The sequence below is a fragment of the Mytilus edulis genome, chromosome 2, assembly GCF_963676685.1.
Source record: "Mytilus edulis chromosome 2, xbMytEdul2.2, whole genome shotgun sequence".
Taxonomy (NCBI): Eukaryota; Metazoa; Mollusca; class Bivalvia; order Mytilida; family Mytilidae; genus Mytilus; species Mytilus edulis.
The window spans coordinates 43,161,871-43,179,680 of NC_092345.1; the positions used below are offsets into that span (position 1 = coordinate 43,161,871).

Genomic DNA, 17,810 nt, shown 5'->3' on the forward strand with positions numbered 1-17,810 from the left:
TGCATTATTTCATGCACCAATTGTAAATAAAAAATATATGGCGAGCGACACAGGCTCCTGGTAGTCTCTAGTCTAAATTTCGGTCAGTAGATAATTAAAACCGACATAAAAGAATGTACGATAGATATATACCAGAAGAAAAAAATACTTAACTCAAAACATGTTTGTATAACCGAATTTTTAAAAATAGAGATAAAAATAGACCTAGACAATAAAATATTAATTTTAACCTTTTTCGTAGAGTTCATGATAGTGTTGCATTTGAATTGAAGTTATTCATGTCGCTATATGTTAAAAACTTTTGCAGACCTTTAAAACCAAATATCAATAAACAATAATTGGGGAGGGTTGTATTTATGTTTAAACAGCAATGACTCGTTCATGTATATCACACATCAACCTATGTATATCTGCCCCACCCATATGTCTAGTTATTGTTAGGATAAATGGATGTTACCAATGTCGGTTTAGTTCTTCCTGTTGAATCGTAATGGCAGTCAATGGTTAAACTATCGCCCTGAAAAAATAAAACAAGATCTATTGGAAAAAAGTAAAACACTATCTATTAAGATTGTCTGGGTTGCCAAGTCTGTCACACTTATACAGATGCCAATCATTTGAATATAGATATTGCTACTACATATTTCCTTTTGGTCTCTTTTTATTTCAAAAATATGTTCGTATTCACAAAACTATGATAATATCATAACGCTATGCTAAACCCGCAAAGTAGAAAGGGATTAATATCAGTTGCAAAACTTGTTTCCCAATCCATTATAAATAAATATGTCTAAACGTAAATATGTAATAAAAGAAATTATTCAGCATCAATTTTGTCTGAGTCTAAACTAGTTTTATGAGCAATGATTTGGAGGATGGAGTACAGTCCATTCATTTATAAAAATTAACGGTGCAAAAATACATACATAATATACATATTTATATGGTAAGGAAACAATAAAATAAATCAAAATTAACCAATCCGTTACCAAGTCAGGAATATGGCATTTGTTATCAAATAGTTAATTTTTGTATGTTTACGTTTGTTATTGTCCTGTTCTTTTGTATCCTTCAGTTCTGGTTTGTAACCCAGATTTGATTATTCTCAATCGATTTATGACTTTTGAATACTGATATACAACTGTTGCCTTTACTTGCCGAATGCATTTATTTTTTACTTTAATGTTCTCATAGTTACACTCGTCTGAATCAGTCACATATGCACCTTACCCTAAATGCTGACATGACGTTTCACACTCGTACTTTCATGTATGCTTTGTCAACACAAACAAGAAAAAAAATTTAACAGTAAAAACATGTTGAATGTTCATGTTAATATGGCTGTAACGTGTAATTTTAGATAAACTATAATACATGTATTCCAATATTTTAACATAGTTTAATTGATCTATTCACACAGCATGCGCCACGATACAAACATTGAGTACTTACATATTTAATTTCTCTCTCTTTTGGAAACATTCTAGTATCTTGGTAGTCAAAGTCATAAGAAAGGTCTTGTGCCAAAGGTTCTAATTCTACGTCACCACGAATATGACGAGCAACAATACTTGTTCCAAGTAAATGGGAATGAAGAAGTGTTGCAAAAGCTTTCATACTGTTTTGATTTGTCACCAAAGCCTGAAACATAAGTATGTGAATTTCCTCTTTCTAAAAATTATGCAAATGATATAATTGAGAAAATTAGAGTAAATGTATTATAGTTACATGCTTGCCTATGTAATAACAAAATTCATATAAAACTAAACGCAGTAATTGATTTAATCACCAATAATAATTGATTGAGGATGTACTTCGGTGAGGTTTTAGAACAAGAGTCAAATGTTCGGACTCTTCAGTGTTTTCCACAAGATACAAGGTAAAATATTTTGCCCCATAACACATATTTATTTTTTAACATAAGACTTAAGGTGGTACCTAACACTACAGGGAGATAACTCTGTAAAGTCCGCTTAACGTTTTAATTACGTTGTGTTGTAAAGGGAATATTAAGCTTCTTAATGATCAAAATTGGTGCTTGTCAAACTGCTATATAACCAGTGTATTTTTTCTTACAAAACGGTTGGTTCAAAATTTTTGAAATTTTTATATTTTTGTTAAATACTTTGTCAAAATTTTATTAAAATTAAACGAGACAAATTAATTTTAGTGAAAGTGTTAGGTACCACCTTAATAGCTCATAAATGGTAATTTGACAAAATTTAGGTAGATTCTTGAGTTTCTTTTCTTTTGATTTGAGACCCAAAAAATACCAATGAAAATATAAGGTTAAGGTCCGAGGCAGCCTTTTCCTGCCATATTTTATAAATCAAATATCTGGAAAAGGGGCTCAATGATCTATCGATATTTTTAGCTTATTTTGATCCTTAACTAACACTCTTCCAGCTTAAAGTATCAATTTTGAATTCTTTATTTATCTAATTTTATCTAAGATCACCTAAGTACATCCTTAAATCATCAGGCATTAACTTCAAAATGACTTACAAGTATATAGATTAGTGCATAGTTATATTTTATCTGATCTACACTATTGGAGCACTAGAATATTATATGTCCTGTGTTGTATACGGGGTAACCCTTTCAATTACTGCATGACGCCTACGTATCAATTTATTTGACAAACTTTATTATGTTATGCTAATATTCAATTCTTTCTGGACCTGACTATAGAAGTTTCTACCTCGCAAACATAACAAAAAATGGAAATATAAAGCGTTTTTAAAACTGTTCCTATTTTTGATTGAAATAGGAAAAATAAAAAATGAAATGTTAAAGGCAGTATTTGAGTGTTTTTAGAAATGCAGCAATTATATGTTATATCAAAAGACTTCATAAAGGTATACGCGTTTGAGTTCTTAGAATAATTCTTTTGACATAAAATGATTAACAGACACACTGAGTAATATTTCTTGTAGTATAGACTCCCCCACTCACAAAAAAACCACACACATATTCAAAATCAGACTAAAAGTTGAAGTGGCCGGTGCAAAACGTCATGCCCAAAAAATAAAGAAGAATCAGTTAAGGTTACTGGGATTTTCATCAAATTGAATTCAAGGAGTTGTGCCGATCTATAATCGTTAGCGAATACAGAGGATCTAGTTCACAAAGGCCTTGCGTGTTTTTGGCGGGAAAATATGACGATAACTTTACAAATTAGACGATATGTAAACATTTGTATGCATAAGCAAAAAGTAGCACAATTTAGTAACGAATAAATGAAGTATATTTTATTATTGCGTCATCTGTCTTATGAACTACATTTTAGAAAAGTTTTTACCTTTTGTAAACACTGTTGACTACATGAATGTCGTGATAGAAAGTCTTTCTCATACGGAGGAACAAACTGAAGTTTATTAACTTTAGCACCTGCTTGCAAAATTCCAGCATCATGCTGACGTATTGTGTGCGTAGCTGTAATCCTTAAACCGGAACTATCAACAATACCTGCATTTGTTATAAAAAGAAATTAAAGGAAAAATGAGGCAGGTCCATACATAACAATTCTTTCAACGTAGTTATAAGGTGTTTTTTATGAGGCTAGTCAAACATTTATAAGTCGAGACGAAATTCAGTTTTTTAAATAAAATTGAGAATGGAAATGGGGAATGTGCCAAAGAGACAACAACCCGACCATAGAGCAGACAACAGCCGAAGGTCACCAACAGGTCTTCAATGTAACGAGAAATTCCCACACCCGGAGGCGTCCTTCAGCTGGCTCCTTAACAAATATATAATTACTAGTTCAGTGATAATGAACGCCATACTAAACTCCAAATTGTACACAAGAAACTAAAAGTTAAAATAATACAAGACTTACAAAGGCTAGAGGCTCCTGACTTGGGACAGGCGCAAAAATGCGGCGGGGTTATACATGTTTGTGAGATCTCAACCCTCCCCCTATACCTCTAGCCCAGTTGAAGCATGATTTTGACTTACAGTTCCGAGTACCTTAATAAAAATCTAACTAAAATTCAAGTTCAGAAACATAAACTAATGGAAGAGAAAATAATTGGCTGTCAGAGCGATTGCAACTGGATTTATTCATATTAATTCGTGTCCTGGCATTTTTCAATATCACAAGAACCATAACTGATGCACGGTTTAAGTGAAAATCATCACTATCAAACTTGACCTCCATTTTGTTGTCAGTAACAGCATATCAAAATTTGAAAAGCTTTGATTGAATGGTTCATGAGTAAATGCACCAACATGACTGGTAACACAATTTTTCCATATTTCAAGAACCATAACTCCTGAATAGAAAAAGTGAATATCGCCTTCATTGAACTTGACCCCAATTTTGTCATCAGTAACAATATATTTAAATTTTAAAAGCTTTGGTTGAACAGTTCATGAGTAAATTCACGGACAGGACTGAAAACACCATTTTTCAATCTTTCAAGAACCATAACTCCAGAACCGTAAAAGTCAAAAGTGTCATTATTGAACTTGACTTCCATTTTGTTGTCAGTAACAACATATTAAAATTTTAAAGCTTGGTTAAATGGTTCATGAGTAAATGCACGAACAACATTTGACTGCCGCCGGCCCAAAAACCCGACTGCCGTACATCCCCAAATCAATAACCGACATTTTCGTCACAAAAATCCGGTTAAAAACACAAAAAAGGTATTAGGACTTGATGATGTAATGGCTTAAACATCTGGTCAGATGATGTCAAAGTTAACATTCAGAAAAAAAAGGATTTCTAGGTCAATCATAAAGTGATATTTAAATCACAGACATAATAATTTAATTCTGAAAACAGTATGTTTACATACTATTTTGTTTGTTATGGATGTATTCCAACTTTAAAACATAGCATCAAAACGAAAGGATTACATGATAATGTTTAGAATTTGAGATGATATTGATTAAACAACACCAGACTGATACGGTTCTAGAGGGAAAATTTTGATACCCCGTGAGAAAACTCATATTAATTCAGGGGTTCTTTACCCAAATCAATCCCTTGTGAAGGTAAAGAAAAACAAAACTTGTTTACATATTATATAACTCAAAATGTAATGCAATACGATTTGAACGACACATCTCCTTATTTAAATATTAATTTGGATATTAAAATGCCTCGGATGAGAAGTATCGTATCAAACTCAATGCAATGGTACAATTTGTACGATCGTTAAAAAGATCGAGAGTGTTCAGGAAAAGGATGAATTTTCATTTACAAATTGACTTTCAGATTCAAAACTACAAACAAATATATTATAAAGCCAGTGCAAAGGTAGAACTAAGCTGATTACAATGACGGCTTCTTTGAATTAGTTACAAATAAAGGCAACAGTAGTATACCGCTGTCCAAAACTCATAAATCGATTGAAAAAAACAAATCCGGGGTACAAACAAAAACCGAGAGAAATGCATTTAACATAAGAGGTTATAACAAAAGATTTATTACACAATACGGAAAAATATGATTTTTTTCATGAATCTTACCCGACTTCATTGTTGGATTATTAAAGTGAGTTTCCATTACAAGGTACTGTGGGTCACCAGGTGTCATGAAAGAGAATCCAGCGTTCGATGGAAAATCAAATGCCTACGTTAATATATCAAAATTTGAATTAAAACAAAGAAAGTATTTAATAAAATGAATAAGATTTACAGTTTAACTTCTGTGACTGAATAGTCAAATATGAGCAAGCAAAACCATTAGTATAGTAAGCTTTCCACAAATTCAGTTAACAAAAATAGTGCGAAACACAAGAACATGAATATAAATATTATGTGAGACAGTCATATCAAAATTTAAATTTACAACATTAATATCTCATTTAAGTAATCACTATTTGAATGAAGTGATTAACTTACTATTTCTTTCTTTTTCTTTTTCGAAAATTGCATAATCTTTTATGAATTTATCATCGAATGTTGTTGTTGCTCGTAAACAACTTCACTACTCAAACTAAATAATCACAGTGTTTAAATCACGTGTATCTTGCGCTACAATTTTAATTTAAAATATGTAAATGTATTTACTTTAAACGAAATCTCACAAAAATGTTCTGTAAGATTGGATAACGCTTTCCTTAGGTAAAATGTTCAAAACGCTTTTCTTCAATAACGTTCACCAGGACCGCTCAATTCAAAAATGAAAGCTAAGTATGTATAAGCATCTGACTGCGCGAAGAGCTATATAACCAAAGCGCCATTATTTGTTAACATTTTTTTAACAAGTTTTAACGATGGTACTCGAAAAAGAATCGTGCTTCTGATTGGATGATACAGGATTTAAAGTTTAATCGAAAGCATTGAGGTTTAAAAATTTCAGAAAAGCAAATTCATATTTTACGTACAGGAAATAAATTCCGTTTCTGTTCGTCGGAGTCATTACAAATCTTTTTTTTTTCATTTAGCCAAAAAAATGACGATTTCATTCAACTGCATTTGATGTAAATTTTGCCGCATGATCACATATATTGTTTATGGTTGTCATGCAACACTAACATTTCTACTAATAGGAACTGCTTATACATTCTAGGCCGTCAAATATTCGTCTTTGAGTGTTCTTGATGAAGATAAATCCAGAAAAGTTCTCTCACCAATGAAATTATTTAAAATAGTGTTTTCATTTTTTATAGTGTCTGCATTGTTCTCAACATGAACTTTAAAAAGAAATAATCTATAAAATTAATCAGTAAATTTACTCACCACACCACCAACAGCCCATGCAATCACCACTTCACTACACTCGAGATTTCTAGGTCGATGTCTATAGCATTCATATACCTTGTGAACGTCTGCATCTGTAGCGGTAGGACAGTTATATACCAAAATATGATGAACGTATGCCTCATTACCGGGAGATATTACGGGTTCATACTGAAATTATGAAATGAATCAACTATAGTCAAATTCAGTAGCAGGAACTAAGTATAATGAAACACATATATAAATTATACGACTGATGCCAAAAGCATCACATGGTAAAACATATCCACTTAAAGCATAATATTGAATTTCAGGAAGAAGTGATTTCAAGTTTCAGAAACATTCAAATCTCATATTAATTTCATGTGTAAGGATATTTTAAATTTTCGGTAAGACGAAATTTGGTGTTTGATAGATGTGAAAATACAATTCACTGTGTAACGTGCTCACATAAAGATTGATATCAAATTTCTGGTAGCTTATGACGTTCCTGGTAAAAATGCCACAAGAATTTCATAAGACGAACCGACATGGATATAGCAGAATGCTGCCTTATTTCAGATCGGGATATAATAACACCCTAACCTACCTTAAAGTTAACTAAAAGGTGAACGAGAAACTTACGTAAATTAATACTCACGTACGAATTTTGACAAGAAACAAGTAAAAGTACCTACCCTTATCATATGATACTTCTGGGGTTTGTGCGGAACTTTAAAAACTCTACATTGATAAGTCGTGTCCTTTGCTGGTACATGGAACTGAAATATTCAAAAGAAAATCATATAATCATACATACAGAACTATATATCTGTGGGCGGTGTGGCTGTAATCCCCGAGGGTTCGTGTTCCCTCCTACTTTATTGGTGTTTTAACACAGTAATGATTTAGATAATGAACTTCTTTTACAAAATTTCAGTAAAATAGTCATGTGAATAACACTTGTCACTATGTAAACAACACATAGCTGAGAGGGTGATAAAGCAGAGTGTTACCCTTGGAAAAGTTATCAGCGTACGCGAAGCCAACGTTGACAATGTCTTTTCGAGGGTTTACAATCTGCTCTATCAACCTCTCAGATATATTTAATTTAATGTATTATACTTAATGTTTTGTTATTACAGAGTCTGTTAAATTTAAAATTTAAAGTTATAAACTATGTCGTTTTGTACATAACAATCATCCGTATTTATCAGAGTGCACACTTGAGCAAGCGTCTCAGTGGGTGGTAATAGAGTATTTGCCATGGGATAGGGTCAATTGTCCATATGTATTAACCAATCAAAATCTAGTATTTTAACATGATGTATAAAAATAAAATTAAATGATAACAACACTCTTAACCACTATTCCGTCCTTTTTTTCTGAAATGTGAATTATACTCGTCAGTGGTTTCATACTTGCAAGTGTATGATAAACACGTTAAGGTCACATCTAAAGAAGAATCTGCTTACCCTTCTTGAACAACTGAGATCACCCCCTATACTTTAGTTTTCTATATTGTGTTCTGTGTACTATTAATTTTTTTTATTTTTTTTTTTCCTCGGTTTTTACCATTTCATTGTCAGTTTGTTTCAATCTAAGTATGACCATTCCTTTGGTATTTTCTGTCTCTCTTTGAATTTTATATAAAGTTGGAAATATTCTACAGTTTTGCCGTAAAGCTATATTTGTCTATGCATTTATAAAGCTTCCCAAACAGTTTTGTTATCGTGTTTGTCGATGTCTGTGACGGTCAATCCATGATAACAATTTATCCCATAAAAATCCCCGGTGTGATGCCAGTTGTCTCAGAAGGGTAAGCAGATCCTGCTCTACTTGTGACACATGACGTGTACATTGCCATCAAAGTATATCTGGTATTTTTTTTTTAATTTACAATCATAACTGTTTCCACTCTAGTCTGGAAAATTGTACAAACTGTTATTTTTTGTAAAGTTACGTTATTGTCATATTCAAACTTCATTGGCGATTACAAAAGGAACAAAAATAGACAAAGAAGTACTTATACAGTAAACCAAATCTGTTGATAGTATCTTCCATAAGAAATAATTATAAAATAATTGTTTTCTTGTGAAATTCGCACTGCATGATCGTATCAAACAGGCCTTAAAAATTATACGTGTTAGGTATTGATGCATATGAGTGATATTTAATTAATTTAGACCTGTTGGTTATCGTTTCTTACATTATTGTGAAGCATATCAAACTGTTCTGCATCAGAGGGTGGAACATATTCATTTGCTTTTACAGATGATAGCAACATCAAACTTTTGGCCCCTCGTCTTTCTGCACCATGCCAAGGTAGGGAACTAAACGAAGCAGGATCATCAGGATGGTATGAGTAGATTACTTTGACAGTACTCTCCTGAAATATAGGATGTAAATTTAATTTTAATACCTAAGGATTGCTAACGGTTATGACAGTCACGATGGCCTAGATTGGTAGGTTATACATCTTGATTATTATTTTCTTTTTTGAAAAAAACTATGCTCTTAAACGATTTTTCAAGTGAAATAACCTTTTGATGCGTTTCTGGTAGATTATATATGCAAATATGTAGATATATAAATCTGACGTAGTTGGGTATAAACGTCAAGGGATGCAAAATTATTTGATGTGGTGTACATGTTTTAATGACAGCTGATACAGACCCAATTAACATAAATCATATATTGTATGTATTACCGTTATAAGATAGTCGTTATCATCACATGTATCCAACTTTCTTGTAAATTTTAAAACTGTTCCAAAATTATCCTCTTTGCCAAGTAACAAAAACCAGTCCTGACTAGCATCAATTATCGGTGCATAGTGTCCTTCTGTATGACAATCCTACAAATTAATTGAATTTCATTAAATTTATATTAGACATTTTAATAAATATTAATATGCATATTATTTGAAATTAAAACTTGTTTTCATCGTCCAACGCTCGTAATTTGGAAATTTGAAGACACATTATCCTTCACAAGGCAACATTTTTCAGTTTTTAGTATTTCTTATATAAAAACCAAATAAAATCAAAGTGTATTTCCAGATAAAATTCAGCGATGTCTTATGGTGTGGTTTAACTTGTTTTGAGTTGGGCGTCACTGATAAGTCTAGTGTAGACGAAAGCCTCGTCTTGAGAATAAAAATTAAATCCTGGTATCTATGATTATTTTATTTATTAAAAAAAAACACAGAATACACTTTATTTAAAATAAATGCAGTGAGGTTTTATTGTCCAATTGGTAATTAGAATGATACAATTGTTCTTAATTCTAGTATTTCAAAACAGTATAGTGTTAAAACTTTCAAAGGCTTATGTTACCCCCTTTCCCTATCTCTATGTTCAAATGATCAATTTTATAATTCTACAAACGCAAACCTTAAAGTGTGCTGTGCCATTGCTGTCAACCCATCCCATGACAACATCTGACGGAAACATTTTACCATTAGAAGAAAGTCCAAAGCCAACATATCCTTTAGTCTTTACGTGTGTCTCGAAGGTTATGTGTGTTGCATTCGTTTTCCAAAACAACCAGTAGTTCCCTTGTACATCTAACTTCCAGACGTTACCAAAACTCTCGGTAGGAGTTGGTTCTGTTGTTGTTGCCGGAACATTATCCTCTGGATTAGGTTTTGCGATACATTTTGCAACTAACAGAAACAATAGATAGGACACCTTGAATGCCATCTCTTTGCACAAAAGGCAAACTTCAGAAGGTATCTGATGTTTATAAGGGGTTATAGTGACTAACTGACGCACACATTTATCACATGATTATTCTGATTGTTAAAGGTTACGTTCTAAGTTAATCGAAAATGGAATTTTGAGACCGATTGTCTACTACGTTACAAATGGAATGTTTTAGTATCAATGTAATCTTTAGAGATATCTTAACAGTTCAAAATGTAGAATAAAAACTGAAGCATTTGAACAATAACTTATATAAACAAGAAACTGTTTGTATATGCAAAGTAGTCATACTAAGTAAACTTTTACAGTACATCTGCATCATAATTTTGTTTTTGTTTGAAATCGTTCAAATTAATGTAAAAAAAAGTATGTTATATAAAGGGACATCACTCCTCAATCTTATGGCCTTATGGCATAACTGCTCTCATTGGTGCTTATCACGCCCTATGTGAATCTTCCTCCGTGTATTTTCCTCCGTGTACTTTAATCTGTTTTTGCTGTTATGATTGAGGTTGCAGATGTGCTGGTAAGTAAAAACGTCCTGTTTTACAATAAAGACCGAAAGGATGTCTAATTCCTGTTTATATTCTTCTGTGTTTTCTTGTTCTAATCTTCCTAGCAGGTTGCATATGTTTATATTACGAATCTTTCTTTTTAAATTTTGTAATTCAGTTGCACATTCTCCTCTGAAACATTCAGGGAAATTGACTTGTTGAGTAATAATGTCCGAAAGATGTCAACACAAAATTCAAAGTGAGAGGCATATTAAGTTTTCGTATTTTTGGCTTGTTTTATAACTACAAGGTATTTGTATCGCATAATTTTAATCCTGTTTTACTGAACTCTCTTAATTCACTGATATATATCGATTGTCCAAATTTCTGGAAAACAAGCTAAGGGAATTCCTGTAAACGTATTGTAGTCTTTTTTTAGTTTCTAGTTTTCCTAGTTTCAATACACTTCACATAGGTACCAACCTAGACATTTAAACTCTATATTATGGAGTGTTATGCATCTATGTTTAAAATACTCTTCATCTATCCAAAAACATTCTCGTTTTATGATTGCAAAAAAAAAAAAAAAAATGAAACGGTTATACATTGCTGTCAACCCATCTGATGACAAGATCTGAAGAAAACATTTTACCATCAAATGAAAGCCCAAAACCAACATATTCCTTAGTATTCACGTGTGTCGCGAAGATCACGTGTATTGCGTTCGTTTTCCAGAACAGTCAGTAGTTCCCTTGTACACCTAACTTCCAGACATTACCAAAACGCTCGGTAAGATTGGTTCTGTTGTTGTTGCCGGAACATTATCTTCTGTACTAGGTTTTCCGATACATTTTGTTACTAACAGGGACAATAAATAGAAAAACTTTCACAGCCATTTCTTTGCGGAAAAGTAAACTTTAGAAAATATATAATATCTACAAGGGTTTATAGTAACTAAATTACACACATTTATCCCCAGTTTATTTCTAATAAGTTAAGGTTACTGTATAGTTTTATCGGAATTTGGATTGTCAAAGCGATTGTTTACGTTACAAATGGAATGTGTATGACTATCAATTTCCTCTTCAGATAAGCGTTATCTTTCATAGTTTGAAATTTCGCTAGTACAAGAACACCGAACCTTAAACAAACGTACATGTACCTCCATAAACATGAAATTGTTTGTAAATGCAAATTATTCACATCAAGTAAGCTGTAAATCGGTTCCATGTTCTTAATTTTCAAATGAAATAGTTCCAATTTAATGTAAATATCTGTCTAATTTAGTACAGTTTACTTGTCAAAAGATTCATTTCCGAAAGATATCATTACAAAATTCAAAATAAGAGGCAAATTAAGTGTTCGTATTATCATTTTTTTGTCTTTAACGGTTGTAAGGTACGTGTGGCAAATTTTGAACATTTTTATCCCCCACACCGACACTTTTTACTGTTTAAATTTGTACAATATTTTTGTGCAGACTCTCCTTTTACTTTGTTTTTCTCCTTAATTCAAATTGGCCGCTATTTATGTTTATTGATACTGGTAAATATTCAGAAGTTATGTCTCTACGAAATGAAACATAGAGATCTTGTCTTGGAACCAGTAGTTTACTAAACAAAATATCTGTAAACGTTATATATCTCTTTTAAGGTTGATGACCCCTTCTGTGGCCTGTGAATTATGAACTTTTCAAACTGCAATAGTATCAAAACAGCAAAGATAATGAATAATAGAGATGGGCCATTCTGTACATATACCAAGGGAACCTTTGTGAAAAGCATAATTATTTATAGTTTAATAGAAAAAGGGAATTTGGTGAAAATAAAATCAAAAATTTTGTAGCAAATGCACAGACTTTAATACAGATATTTTTATTATTAAATATAATTTACCAACTTCTTTTTTTTTTATCAGCTTTAAATTCCTAAACACCTCGTGCTGAGTCACTAAAGTCGATCGCAACCTAGAAGATGTATTTGAATTGGTCCATATTAATATTTGTATTTATTTTAATCAATATCTAAATTTATAAGTCTGTTTTAAGGAAATCATTGCTAGCACTGCATGCAATAATCCTCTATCTATCAAGTACAGAATTGCCAAATTTGAGAGCACAAGGAATAAGGCTGTTGTTTTTCTATAAAATTTCCATATGTTTAGCATTGAATCAACACAGGAGTACATAATCCTTAGATAAACATGGTATGTGAAACAACTGTATTTACAAAGTGCAACCTATGAATATTCGTTTGGTTCTATAAATTAACTTTGAACCCACAAAAGACCTTTTTTTGCTGGAGATTTGGAAGATTCAGGTAAGAAAACTATAAGGGAAACAACCATCTTCGTTTGATATGAAATATACTGTTATAAATGTTGCTGATCGTCGCTGTATTCTTACACGTCGGTTGATGTCTGGAGGTGTGTATGTGTCTCTAATTTCGCTACATACATATTGTTGACCTCAAAAGTGAACTATATGCTGTTTTCTTGCATTCTTGGGGACATTATTTCCTATTCCTTCTCAGAAAACCTAGTGTTTAGTTCTACTTTTTCGCTTAGGTAAAACTATGAATGGTCTATTTTAGGTCTTCTTAAGTTTCATAGTCGCGATCTTATGTATAGGTTATGTTTCACTTTTGTAAAATGTGTCCATTTAAAGCATAAAATTTTTATTCTCTTCTTTTTATGCTTTAAATGAAACATTACTTTGCGTTGAACCTTATTTCCTAGTGTATAGCCAATACTTTTAAGTTCTGAAGATCTTTTTAGAATGTCACTGGTTTTGTGTCTCTGCGGATCTGAATAGTTACATATAATATAATACAAATATAGCCTTTGTATGAGGTCGATACAAGGATGTATTGACCTGAAAGAAGTATATTGTCCGAGGTCGATATACTTCTTTGGGTCGATATATCCTGTATTGATCTAATACAAAGGCTATATTTGTTATATTATTAATTTAAGACCATATTTGTATCAAAATCGTCATTTGATTTTGTTTGAATTTTATAGATATCATATTGTCTCCTTAACAATATCAACATATTAGTTACTTTTTTTTATTTGTTTGACATCTTATGTATTTGAAGATTTTTTTCGTCAAATAATCGATCACAGATATCATTTGTTTCAAAACGTTTAACGATAACCTGAAATTCATTACATGACGTCACAAAGTATATCGGTTTTTTAGCTATTCTAAAAATAACCGTGCAATATGCTTTTTGCTATCCGCCGTTTTCTCTCTACCTTCGAAAATATAGTTTAACATATGCATGTGACTATCCCTAAACGAATCAAATTTGTTAAAATATACGAATTAATAATATAACATAATATATATGACAAAGAGTAACGGTCATTGAACGGAGCCTTGTGGAACAGCAGAGTAAACTCACTAGTAACTGTTTTTATTACTGAAACGGTAATTTTAAACTGAACAATTCTTAAATGCCTGAATATCCGCAAGGAAAAATGTCAAGATTTTTGTCAGTTGTTCAGTACATGTTCAATACACGAACTATCGCGATCGATCAGGTACCAGCCAGTACTGGTTCGGGTATTTAAGAAAATACGCATAACGTTAAATCCAGTACTGTTAAGTACATTTTAGTTCACGTCAGTTCATCGATAGAATCGTTGTCGAGTACTTTTCAGTGTATACAAAATTACACGAGGATTTCTTCCTTTTGATTAGCAAAGTAATCAAGAAAAAAAAAATGAAAACGCAAAAAGAAAATAATGAATAACATCAAATAATAACGAGACATAATCGGCAACTGGAATGTAGATACAAGTTATATATATAGCACGCCTTTTATGCGTTTTGTTATTTGATTTTGCCATGTGATTATGGACTTTCCGAATTGATTTTCCTCTGAGTTCAGTATTTTTGGGATTTTACTTTTTACGAATTATTTTATTTAATTTACGAAAAGCGTAGCTTTGGGTGGATTAAATATGTTAATGAGTAAGGCGTGTCTATGTATGATTTGTAACATTAATGGGCTATGACACATGTTAAAGGTTAAACCCTAACCAATAAAACATGTCTACACTTTTAGATACGTCAATCAAATAGTGACGTGATCTATATCTGTCAGTTGGATTTGTTTGTCAAATAAAGGTACGTTTAAAGAATTGTTGCCGTTTGATTCATACTCGATAGTCATTTATTTTTCTTCCCAAAAAATCTTGAAAAAGGGTGTGTGGTTGGAAGAGAAAAAGAGGAGGGGGGGGGGGGGCGGTAATGCAAAAATTTATTCTATGATTATTTGCCATAAAAACATAAAAAAAGACTTATAGTTTCAAAGGACGTTGTGATAAAAGGGAAACATATCCCTAATACCAATTATGAAGGTAAATCAAAATGTTCTTTCGTTCCCCAAAACTCAGTTTTCTTCCTCGCTTAGTAACGCCGATTTCTGTTGATAAGGCGATGAACATTGTTAGCATGCTAATCATGATAAGAGAATCGCCAACTTTATCAAAGTGTCATCGTGAATGAATGTAAATGATTTTTTCTTGTAGATATGGTCAAGATCGTTGAGATGTAAGTTGCAAAAACGATAACTTGAAAAGCTGAAATAATTATTAACACTAAAAAAATGAAGCTACAAATTTCCGACAAAGTCCATCTTTCACTCTCTTGTACATAATTCGATTATAATCTACAGAAAAATGAATGAAAACAATTTTTTATTATTTCATTTTTCCCCTTTCTACTGTAGTAGAAACGCGCAGACAACTTACCCCTAAAAAAAACCTACCAGAATATCAGATGGGATATATTTGATCTAGATGTGAATATTCCTGATTGGCAAAATTATGCAGTGAAAACGAAGCTATGAGTAACCTTTTGGCTCGTTTAATTTTCCTTAATTGGGGTCATGTGCAATTCTAGTTAGGTAATAACAATGTCGATTTCAAAGAATCATTGAGAAAGGTAAACTAACCTGGTCATCTGTTCATGGTAGATTTTTGGAATCCAGCCGGGTTACAATGTATGTGCGAAGTTGAGGATAACAGTGACAATTAAGACTACTGCAATTCATTCTAAACGAAACAATTAAGAGGGTGTCCATGGAAAAACCAGGCAGTGGATGGCACATGACATATTTTGGTTTCAAATTTTTTTCATCTATTTCATATCACAAATTCATTCTTTCTCAAAGCCACCTATATCATAGGATTTGCCTGATATTTACTTGGACAGCCTCTTAACAATAAAATATTGATGTTAATGAAGACATTACTTAAGGTGTTTGAATATTCATTGATTGAGGGGATAAACATTTTATGACATCATTAGAAAAAATGCATGCTAAAAAAATAATTATGTATTACATGTTTATAAAGGATCTGGAACTGTTAACTCACAGAATTTTTTTTTTCACATATTTTTGAATAAAATTGAGAAAAGAAATGGGTAAAGTGTCAAACAGACAACAAGCCGACCATAGAGCAAGCAACAGCCGAAGGCCACGGCTAATTGATCTTCAATGCAGTAACTTCCGCACCCGTAAGCGTAAGCTGGCCACTAAACAAATATGTACAATTTGGAAAAACATAACACTCAAACGGACAAATAATTTTTCAATCGGATTGGTGATTTTTAGATTATAAAATCATTCTACATGTCACGCATATCTTCTTATTTATTCTACTGTTACTTTCGATGAATGTTTTCCTTCTATTAACATTTTCCTTTTCCTGTTTTTCACTTTTTTATTTGCCGTCTAATTCCACGCTCGCCAATTGTGATAGAAGTTTGTCGAAAGCTTTAGAGAAATTTAAGATGGCAATATCAGTTTGGAGACCGCGGTTTTATGCTTTCTCGAATTCTTTCAATATTACTAGGAAATGGGGTTTGCATGAATAGATACTAGTAGATATGTATTTGAATTTTATTGGTTTACTGTGTTAACTGTATGTCTTAGAGTCGAAGTCTGTTATTACCATTTTGTGTTTTGGTGCCTTTTTAATGATGTTTATAGAGATGGATTTGTAGTATTGTATTACGGAGGTTGTTCCCTCTTATTTGTAAGTCGTGATGATACTGTCAGCTCCGTGGGTTTTATTTTTTATTTTTTTTGTTTTTTAAAATCCATTACCCTTTAACAGGCTTAACATGATAGATGATATTGATGCAGACATGATTTAATGTGATAGTTGTTCATAATTGTTTAAAGTGTTTAGTTCTAAATTGTCAATATAGTTTGAATGCGGACAACGGAGAAATATAATAGAAAACATTATAATACTTATAGTACATATAGTATGTAGTTACTAAATGACAATGAAGTACTTTTATGGTAGTACTCACATGTTTTTGTATGTCAGAACAACAACTGTAGTTTGAATACTTAAAATGCTACGACAGCAAATCAAAGCATTCGTTTTCAGAAGAAAATAATGAACGCATTCTCCTCACCATACATGTAAGTTGGAGTTGTATTGCAACTGGTAATTCAACATTATTTCATCATCATCAACCAGCGTTGATTTCTGTTTCAATGTTAAGCTAGTAAACTGGTTGTCAGTTTAACTTTTCAACACTGTAGTTTGTGGATCATAATTTTTCGGAGGAACACTGCATTTCTATTTCGTGAGATAAGTCTTCAGGGCCGTAACTACATTGAGGCAAATGAGGCAAATGCCTCATGTAAAACATTTCAAAAAAAAAATGGAACAAAAGGTTGTTCTGATATCAAATTCGCGGAAAGTGTCTTGCAAGAAGCAAGACGTTCTCTTCAATCTCTGGTGTATCCCCTGGATGTTTTTTGTTATTCATGTTTCTAGTTTCATTTTAGTTTTCAGAGTTTATATCAAAGAATACAAAACTGTTTGTTTTATTGTAAATAAAACTAGATAGCTGACATAGTTTGAATCAAAGTAAGGTCACATATTTCCCGGTATCAAATAA

At 32.0% G+C, this 17,810-nt stretch overlaps 1 protein-coding gene across 1 annotated transcript in view; it reads right to left on the bottom strand.

Annotated features, from left to right (window-relative positions):
* Positions 1-17,810, bottom strand: part of LOC139510855 (uncharacterized) — a 42,138-nt gene that overhangs the window by 5,738 nt on the left and 18,590 nt on the right. Inside the window, exons 12-20 of the mRNA XM_071297394.1 lie at positions 10,071-10,467; positions 9,386-9,532; positions 8,885-9,064; positions 7,374-7,457; positions 6,697-6,867; positions 5,482-5,584; positions 3,302-3,468; positions 1,453-1,641; positions 458-517 (exon numbers count right to left, since the gene is read on the bottom strand). Of these exons, the coding sequence (XP_071153495.1) occupies positions 458-517; positions 1,453-1,641; positions 3,302-3,468; positions 5,482-5,584; positions 6,697-6,867; positions 7,374-7,457; positions 8,885-9,064; positions 9,386-9,532; positions 10,071-10,467 (1,498 nt within the window). The remainder of the gene's footprint in view (positions 1-457; positions 518-1,452; positions 1,642-3,301; positions 3,469-5,481; positions 5,585-6,696; positions 6,868-7,373; positions 7,458-8,884; positions 9,065-9,385; positions 9,533-10,070; positions 10,468-17,810) is intronic.